The sequence below is a fragment of the Strongylocentrotus purpuratus genome, unplaced genomic scaffold (assembly GCF_000002235.5).
Source record: "Strongylocentrotus purpuratus isolate Spur 01 unplaced genomic scaffold, Spur_5.0 spur5_scaffold_6, whole genome shotgun sequence".
Lineage (NCBI taxonomy): Eukaryota > Metazoa > Echinodermata > Echinoidea > Camarodonta > Strongylocentrotidae > Strongylocentrotus > Strongylocentrotus purpuratus.
The window spans coordinates 41,985,178-41,995,455 of record NW_022145612.1 but is presented as its reverse complement, the minus strand read 5'-3'; the positions used below and the strand labels follow the sequence as shown (position 1 = coordinate 41,995,455).

General features: G+C 37.0%; 1 protein-coding gene across 1 annotated transcript; it reads right to left on the bottom strand.

The window, feature by feature from the left end:
- Nucleotides 1–581: 581 nt before the first annotated feature.
- Nucleotides 582–6,274, bottom strand: LOC100889538 (protein FAM185A). The gene is made up of 7 exons (XM_003726721.3): nucleotides 5,611–6,274; nucleotides 4,995–5,104; nucleotides 4,673–4,765; nucleotides 3,918–4,095; nucleotides 3,613–3,711; nucleotides 2,869–2,994; nucleotides 582–1,947 (listed from the first exon to the last, which is right to left on the bottom strand). The coding sequence occupies exons 1-7, from the start codon at nucleotides 6,203–6,205 to the stop codon at nucleotides 1,838–1,840; spliced, it is 1,311 nt and encodes a 436-aa protein (XP_003726769.1). The 5' UTR covers nucleotides 6,206–6,274; the 3' UTR covers nucleotides 582–1,837.
- Between the last annotated feature and the right edge of the window lie 4,004 nt (nucleotides 6,275–10,278).

Here is a 10,278-nt window from a genome sequence, read left to right as displayed (position 1 = left end):
AAGATTTTGGTCTATAATCATTCCGACAAGCTAATCGTCATACCAAGCCGCACAGTTCTAGGCCAAGTAGTCCACATCGGGTCAGTACTGCCTGGTTATCCGGCACCCACACATGCCATACTTTCGGCAAACACCAGCTCCATATCAGCAGTGTCTGCTGACAATGCGAACAACAATCAGACTTTTGAACTCCACCATTTGTCAGAGGAACAGAGGTCGGCTGTACACGATTTACTCAGACAGGAAAAAGCCAGTTTCTCCAAGGGAGACCAGCATATGGGTTTGATTCCCGAACTGCAGATGAAATTGTGACTCACTGATGATACCCCTGTGCAATGAACTTATCAATCGATACCACGTCAATGGTATCAGGAAGTTAAGCTGCACCTACAAGATCTCCTTGACAGAGGGTGGATCACGAAGTCAGAGCCTCTCTACGCATCTCTGGTAGTCTGCGTGAGAAAGAAGGATGGAGGGTTACGACTTTGCATTGAATATCGTGAGCTCAACCGGAAGACTATACCTGATAAGACAACCAATTCCACGCATGCAGGATGTCCTTGACAGCCTCGGAGGGTTTACAACACTGGACCAAGGTAAAGCATACCACCAAGGCTACATGTCAAAGGAGAGTCAACCAATGACGACATTTGTAACTTCTTGGGGACTACATGAATGGAAATGGATTCCATTTGGATTACGAAATGCACCAGCATCCTACCAGAGAGGCATGGAAACAATTCTTGATGGCTTAAACCACAACATCTGTGAAACATATCTGGATGACATCATCATGTATAGCAAGAGTTTTGACGAACACCTAACCCATTTTGGAATGTTCTGCGAAGTCCGAGGACTTGGAGAGTATGTACAGAATTTCAAGCAATTTTCTGTTGAATTTGCGATGGTAGGAAGCTATCCTCTTACACAAAATTCATGGAGTAGACATGTGATCATACACAACCTTTGGCATTTAGATCGCGGACTGAATTTTTTCCCTCAGTTTTATCTATAATTTGTATGTAATTTTGTAGGCCTAATATGTAATTTGTATGAATGTAATAATGTAAAGCGCATAGAGAATTGACATCAATGTTAGTTGATGCACATACACATTGACTGACCATTGCTCTCTCTCTCTCTCTCTCTTTCATCTCATTTTACAGTTGTAACGCCCTCCCATCGAGGGAGCGTTAACACCATAATGCTGATTCAATGCACGATCATTTTACGGGAGAGGGTGGGAGGACTTATACGTGTAATCAGACGAGTCAGCATATATCCTTATTTTCTTTCTTAAATCTCAAAAAATTTAGCCTAACCCTTAGCTAACCTTTACCAAATAATTGAATTCTTTTCCAGGGGTGGGGGGTTAGCTGCAAAATCTAGTTTACTCATATTGTAATATTATAGATAAAATAGAAAAAATGCTGGAAGAAGAAACACATGTATTTGTAACAAATATCAATATTGCAACTTTAGAATGATCTTCCCAAGTCATTTAGAAAATATTTTATAAAATAATGCCTCCCGCACCACCTTTGGTGGCGGAGGGATGAAAAAGAAAGCAATTCTGAATAGTGTAGCACACATCCTTAACTAATATTTCTTTGGTATTCTTGTACATGTACATGACACCTTCACGTTATACCTTTTAAGATTAAGCACATCTCGATCTGCTTGTCAGCCTCAATTCATCATAAAGTAAAAACTGTTTAACCAGGCCACCACCACAAATGACACAAATATCTCCATCATACAGGCTTAAAGACTGATTGAATACAAATTCAGGAGTCCACACAGGAATAATCACACATTTTTGTTGCACATGCTCCAATCATGTTCCGAGCCCCAAGGAGTCAAACCAGGACTGTGTCTTCACGGTTATACTGCCCTCTTCAGACCTGGCTATGATCTTTGCATCAACACCGCCACCGTTCAGCTCACCTGTAATAACAAAAGCAATACAAAAAAAAGATTTCCCATTGGCATTCTGAAGATATAAACCTTTCCTGCCTTGCTAGACATTAAATCTCTAGTCTATTAATAGACAGGTTCAAGAAAAAAAAATCTTGTTCTAATCTTATATTGTTTTCTAATACATGGTCATCAATAACAGTTGCCTTTCCACAATAAAATAAAAACCATAGTTACTGTACCACATTGTTTGATTATCTAAATGCCTTTCAGCCCTTGTATCAATAAATAAAGCATGATTTAAACACACATTTTTATCTTGCTTCTGATGCTCTTACATTAAACTAATGTAAAACAAAGAAAAAATCATAAAATTGCTGATGGTGGCAATTTTTGTACAAAGAAAGCTCAGCAAAATGCAAAGATTCAGTGTTGTGATTCAGAGATCATTTTCTAACCTCAACTAATAGGAAAATTTGCAAAAGTTCCATGCATGCAAAACATTTATAGTTTTCAAGAGTAAATCCAGTTTGGTATAAAAAAAAAGATTGAGTACTAGCATTTTTTAACACATGATCCAACTCTCTCTCCTTGCATGCCCTCCAAGTAAATTACTCTGTCATCCCCTAGAAAAAGTAACCCGAGGACTTATGGTACAGAAGTACCTTCTCTTTGGTATAAAGTACAAATTTGCTGAAATGTCTTTGTTTTACATTGAAGAAAGCGCGATGGCTCAGTGGTAGAGCAGTGGTCTCGTTACCAGGAGATCCTGGCTTCGATACCAAGTCGATGCCCTAGAGCCCTTTTGGTTAGGCATTAACCTTCATAACCAAGTCCCTCGGAGAGGACTTAAAGCCTTCGGTCCCCTGGTTGCTTACTTTAATACAAGCACACACATGCTTTCTTAGCACTCAGGTAAAACAACCAACCAACCAAACAAACAAAACTCACCTATCATCTTTTGATGATCAGATGGTTGGGTAGTGAGGAAGACAAGAGCACTATCCATGTCGACCTGCTTTCCAGTCAGATCAACGTGTGAGACACATTCTTCAGGTAATTTGATCTCTATGTCTCCTAGAGGAGGAAATATAACGAGAGGGACATTTACGTTTAAATAGATGACAATCAAAGGAAATTACAATTTATTATGTGTTTACAGATCATTCTTTGTGAAACACACTCCTCAGCTTATTTGTGATCTCTATGTCTCCTAAAAAAAGAAATATGAGAGGGACATTTACGTTTGAATAGATGACAGTCAAAGGAAATTAAAATTGATTATGTGTGGACAGATCGTTCTGTAACTTTTCTTATTATGTCCTGAAAGAAAGTTATTGAACTGCTACAAAGACAGCTGCTGTACTATGCTAAAGGCTTGGAAGATGCACATAGGCCAAGCTGAAATCGTGGGAACATATCAACCACTAACCAAACATCCTCAAGATGGTAGTTCACCATGGGGTTTCTAGCATTGAAACAGAAATACATGGATTAACCAAGCAAAAATAAAGCAAAAATAACCAGAATTAGCGATCAAAAAGCTTCTGTTGTAGAACCATACAACATCCTATGCAAATGCAGTAGGCCTGGCTTCCTACTCACAAAGGAATATGCAGGTTCAATAATATTGGTCTTCAATTGACACAGCATGACTTTTACCATCCTTGCTACTAAATGCTTGAAGGAATTTACCTTTTTCAGTCTGGATATTGATATCATCATGACAGGACAGATAACCCTTGAATGAAGCTTGACCTGGTAGACTAACTGACATGGAACCTTGTACACAGCCTGGAAGATAGGGAAAAAAACACAGGAGTATTAGAAAACACAACAACCAAATGCAATACAACAAGGACCACCCTGAAGTACAGACTCAGCGTTGTTGGATTGTTCAGGTTATCGTTCCACTTTCTATTTATCATTTCTACAAGCTCTTTTAGAAATGTTCAGAGGTTAAATTCTCTCAGTATTGTTATTAAAAAATGCATACATACCAGCAAGAACATCTCCCCCTGTGGTTATACTGCAATCAGTGTGCATGTTACTGATGTGAACTGATCCTGTCTGACTGGAGACTTGAGATTTTCTGGCATAGATATCCTTGATGTGAATGGCACCTGACTCAGTGGAGAACTCAAAGTCTAGGCCCTGGATCCTGTCAGCCGTCACTGTCTACAAAGTTAGGAGATTTACAAACAAAAAATGTATGTAATTTTACCATACAGTACTTCAACAAAAGCTTGTTTCTAATCCAGTGAAATCAAACAGAATAATGATTTTAAAACAAGTGTTAATTTCCTGGCTAGTCAAAAGAATACAACTTGTATGTTTCAAGATATATCTCTCTGATACAGTGATCATGGAAACAATAATTCTGTGCAAAAAGTGGAACAGCTGATTTCCTAAAACAAATTTCTTCTTCTTCTCATATCCATTAATTATACAGATCTTTTAAATTAATCTTGTCGCTATTATGCCTTTGCTTTACAAGTTTATCTTATACACATTTTACAGACTTCAATTTACAAAGCTTTTCTTGCTTGATACTATTAGTATATAATATTCATACTATATACTGATACTATAATAACTGATATATTCAAAGCAGTTGTGAAGTATTAACCTGAAGCCAAAGTCTTCATTTATATCCGAATGCAAAACAATATATAACGAGAGATTAGAAAAAGTTACTACAAATGGCTTTGATTATTATCACCACTATTTGTTGTTGTTCATTGTGAAGACTTACCCCATTATTGTTAGTATTAATCTTTCCACTTCCCTGTAAGGCTTTGAGGCAGATGATATTTCCACTGGTTGACTCAACGTGGACATTGGCAGACTGGCAAGAAAATCAATAGATTTAAAATGATTGAGAGAAAAAAAAAAAACAATGAAATACGAGGATTTCTTTTAATGTTTCTCCCTTAAAAAACAAATTTGTGCATGTTTTTTTAATGCTACCAAACCATGCAATGATGTAAACGAACCAAGATACTGTTACATAAATGCATCAATCTATTTAGTTTTTTAAGCAAAATTGAATACTGACAGAATTTTCTGTTAATTACCTTCATGCTCTGAAGTGTGATGTTGCCCCTATCAGTACTTATATAGCAAATTTCATTCTCCAGGTTTTCCACAGAAATATGGCCTTCATCTATACTTGACACATCGATATCTATAGAAAGATGGTGGATAAAAAAACATAATTTACATGAAGTGGAGTTTTGCAAGTGTATGTAAATATACACCAGGAAATAAACCAAAATCATTGCACCTACAAGTTTAAAAAAGAAAGAATAATATAATAAAGTAAACAAGGTGCAATCACTCCATATCAGGCTACTCTTTTTCTCTAACCTTTTCTTTTTTAAATGCAATCTCTTCACAACAGGAATATCTTTGTACTATGTTATTAAGAAAATGTTAACATAAATAAAATAAATATATATATAAATATAGTGATTGGAAATTTGGTTCATCAATCATTCCTATATTTTTTCACCTTACAGTTTTCCAATGACGGAAAATTTGATCCAAATCCTGATATAATCAATGACAATATTATTTTTGAAGATCAAAATGTGCATTAGAAATTAAGAAGTTATCAAAGTTCAAACACTTCACATCACAATTTAATTAAGAACTGGAATGGAAGGATATAAGTTTTACTTGTAAATTTACCATAACACGTTGGTACTTCAATAAGCAAAGCTAATGATGATTGCACATCTGAGCTACCATCATGTGAGATTTGGATGCCTTCTTTATCTGATAAGCAAGTGATATTCGAAACTGTTTCTGCGAATGATGATGGATCCAGTTTGGCATCCGTGTCCATGGCAACAGAAGCTAATAAATGAACAAATACTCTGTCTCCTGCTGGATAGTCATGAGGATTCGTAGGCACAATGCGAACAGGAAATGGAGTCCCTTTCATCATCAGCTTCCCGAAAGGTGTATCGAGTTGGAATGGCCAGGACTTTACTTTGACTACATGGCATCCTGGCTGGTCATGGTTCGACTCATTTTCACTACTGGCAAGCCACGCACTGCAGTGAACTTTGCGGAAATTGGTCCACGTTGCCCGCGAAGCTACCGGGGTAGAAGTCCTTACTCGCTTCGTCTCGGACGCGAGAATCGAATGATCTCGCACACCACGATATGTACCTGCGATTTTTATGATATTCTGTCTTTGGTTGTTGAAATTTCTGGTAGAAAAGTCGACATTTCTCATGAAGGAATATCGAATTCGTTTTATCCCCGAAAGAAATGCCATTTTACGTTCATTCAAGACAAAAATCGACCAGTTACATCACTTCTTCGTTTTCTTGAAGTTCAAGTGTTCAGCGCTGAATGAATTGAAGCATGTTTACACTTAGTCTATTTCCAGGCTGTGCAATAAGATTGATTTGTTTTCCAATAAAAATATTTAAAAATAATATTTTTTTTGAGGATGGTCGGGCCCTGTATAAACCGGGAATCAAACCTTTGAATACAGAATAAGAGTTTGATATGTGTACAGAGCGACCCAGGTTTTTCTTTCTATTTCATGTTTGATTTAGAGAAAAAATAATAACAAGTATTTGAAGGAGATTGAATGAGGCTTGTGCCATTCCCAGCTCAACAAAAGCGTTGTGTCCAGCCCCTTTTGCTATGCAAGCATCCAGTCGGTGTATAAATACAACCCTGGTATGTCAAATACCGTATTTAACCCTAAACTTATTTAAACTAAAACTTTATTTGCAACGCTAAATTTAACCATAATATCCTTTTCAGTTAAAGCCAGGAGCAAATTAAATGTTGGGTGTGCGTTGTTGTTTCACTCTCGTATACCGGTATAATAGGCTAGGAATATTGTGTCTTTTTTTAGGTTAACGTCAAACAAATTGCAATAAAATATTTTTTACTGCAATGCATTTCAGTAAGGTCCCCAAAATGACATACTAAAAGTCCAAACAAATCCAAGTAGTGGAAGTGTCCCTAATTTGCATAAATCCAATATGGCCGCTATTTCGAGGATTTTCACATATATTTTATCATATTTTACAACTTGTATAAGCTGTTGTGGCACTAAAGTGAGGAGGAAAAGTGATCTGCTGTACATTTTGTATCAACTAAAATACCCATATACTACAGGTACATCACACACCTGAAACGAATTCCCCGCACACCCACACTCACACAATCCAACATGTAATTTATGCTCAATTTATCACCTCAGCAGATGATGTTATTTCATTATGCACTAGACAAATATCATGTCCTTTTAATTATATTGAAAAACTGAAATAAAAATATTCAGAAAAATTGGCCCTTATGAGTATCCGTACAAACACAAGAGCTGTTGGTAGGGCTATTAGGGCATTTAGGGGTACAGCCTGGGCTTTCATCGAAAGGGTGCGGTGCGGTGCGGCGCGGTGTGGTGTGCTCAACGCACCCATTCGATAAAAGAGGGGGGGGGGGGGCTTTTCTCGAAAGGGTGCGTTGAGAGCGGAGTACCGTTTTAACACACCCTTTCGATAAAAGCGGGGGGGGGGGGCTTTTCTCGAAAGGGTGCGTCGACAAGTCTTTCGCGTCAGTCGTTTAAAATGAGGATCTGGGACAGAAGGTAATAGTTGCCAATTTAAGTATATCGAAAATGTATTAAATAAAATGGAATGGTTGTTGTTGTTGTTTTAGTTTTAAGGGCGTGTGTCATTCAATTATGAATATTTACGCCGTCTTGATTACAGAGTGGTCTCTTTCGTTATTACTATGTTGATGGGGGAGACAGAGAGAAGGAAAAGAGGGAAAGAGAAAGGGAAGATAAAAGGAAAGAAAGAAGAATAAGAAGAAAAGAGGGAAACGGGGGGGGGGCGAAGGGCTCTTACCTCCTCCTCATCCCCCCCGCCAAAAAAATAAATAAGAGAGAGAGAGAAGGGAAAGGGAAAGGGAAAGAAAATATAAAAGGAAAGAAAGAAGAGGAAGAAGGAAAGAGGGAAACGGGGGAAGGGCGAAAGGCTCTTACCCCCCCCCCCCCCTCCCGCCAAAAAATAAATAAGAGAGGGAGAGGGAAGGGAGAGGGAAAGAAAATATAACAGGAAAGAAAGAAGAGGAAAAAGAATAAGAAAAGAGGGAAACGGGGGAAGGGCAAAAGGCTCTTACCTCCCCCCCCCCCTCCCGCCAAAAAAATAAATAAGAGAGGGAGAGGGAAGGGAGAGGGAAAGAAAATATAAAAGGAAAGGAAGAAGAGGAAAAAGAATAAGAAAAGAGGGAAACGGGGGCAAAGGGCTCTTGCCTCCTTTTTTTATATTTTTCTTTCTTTCCTATTCTCCCTCTTTTTCGTTTTTCTCTTTCTTTCTTTTTCTTTTTCCTTTCCCTCTCTTTTTTCCCCTCCCCCTTTTCTTTTTTTTTTGGGGGGGGGGGGGTGTCGCACCCCACACGAATTGGCGTGGGGTCAAGGGGGTGGAGCCCCCGGAAGCTCAGGGGTTTTGGGCAATAAATAACGGTCAGATGAGCATATTTTTATATCTATTTGTGACACTGGCAGGACACAAATTGGTGTTGGATCCAAGGGGCGGAGCCCCAAGAAGGTGAGGGGTTTTATACATCAAATTATCGTCAGATGAGCATATTTTTATATCTATTTGTGACACTGGCAGGACACAAATTCTTCTTCCTCTTCTTTCTTTCCTTTTATCTTCTCTTTCCCTTTCCTTCTCTCTCTCTCTCTCCCTCTCTCTTATTTATTTCATTAAAATTGTTTTAAATGTAATTGTATTACAATCAGTTTGCATACTGTAGAAATGCATTAATACTTGTGAGGCCAGTTATCATCATCATCATCATTAAAACTCATTGTCATCATCATCACCATCATCATCATCATCATCATCATCACGATCATCATCACCATCACCATCATCATCATCATCTCCATTATCTTCATCTTCATCTTCATCATCATCATCATCATCATCATCATCATCATCTTCATCATCATCATCATCATCATCATCATCATCATCTCATCATCATCATCATCATCATCATCCTCATCCTCATCCTCATCCTCTTCATCATCATCATCATTACACCATCATCATCACCTGTGTATAATGCCCACAGACATCAGAGCAATTGTTTGTGTCATAATCGTAGTAATGTCCCTCATCATACCAGGACTGTGTTGTTCCTACTCCATCTGGCTGGGACCCACTCGAGATCAAAAAGACGCCAAAGTTGCCAAAATTGAGAAATTGGAGAAAAGTTTGGAAAAGCAGAGAGAATCAAGTACCATTCTCCAAAACAAATCAAATGAGGCTGAGCCGGATTCGGGGGGGGGGGGAGCACAGTGCCGCTCATTTTTTCAAGTGCCTCCAAAGGGCCCCTCTATACATAAGAAAAGTGCCCCTTCTACGTTAACAAGTGCCCCTATTAATTTTTTCCCCACCATTTGATAATTGAATAATACTGACATAAAAAAGACATAATTATATTTATTAAAAAGAAAATCACATAAACTATACTTATATCACAAAGTGCCCCTTCTACGTTAACAAGTGCCCCTATTAATTTTTTTCCCACCATTTGATAATTGAATAATACTGACATAAACAAGACATAATTATATTTATTGAAAAGAAAATCACATAAACTATACTTATATCACAAAGTGCCCCTTCTACGTTAACAAGTGCCCCTATTAATTTTTTTCCCACCATTTGATAATTGAATAATACTGACATAAAAAAAGACATAATTATATTTATTAAAAAGAAAATCACATGAACTATACTTATATCACAAAATAATTATACTTGTTTAAACATAATTAACATTTTTTTCCATAGGTAATACTTTTCAACATTTGTCCTCCATAATATTACCTTTAGATAAATGCCGTATATGTTTGTAAAAATACATTTTCTTTTTTGTGTATAAAAAACATAAGAATCTAAATTAATTGAAATTTTTTTAAAAACTACATATTTTGAATTTATGTAATCACATTGCTTACCTACAATTATATCACTGTAAGCATTTTTGTCATTATCAAACAATACTTCTGTTTTTCTGAGAGAAATTAAGACCTTGTTCCAAAATATTTTTGAGTAAACACTATCATAACATAAAAGAGAATAATTTTCTGTGCATTTGCACTTCAAACAATAATCATGATCAGAATTTTTGAAACTATTTAGATATTCTTCACATGCTAATAACTTGTAGAGAAGTTTGAAATTTAACTGATTTAATCGTATTTCTTTGGCGTATGTCAAATTCATTTTCCAAATATTTGCCCAGGATAACTTTTGTCCATAAAAATATTCCCAATAAATTTGAACATTTTGATTTATAAAAGTTCTA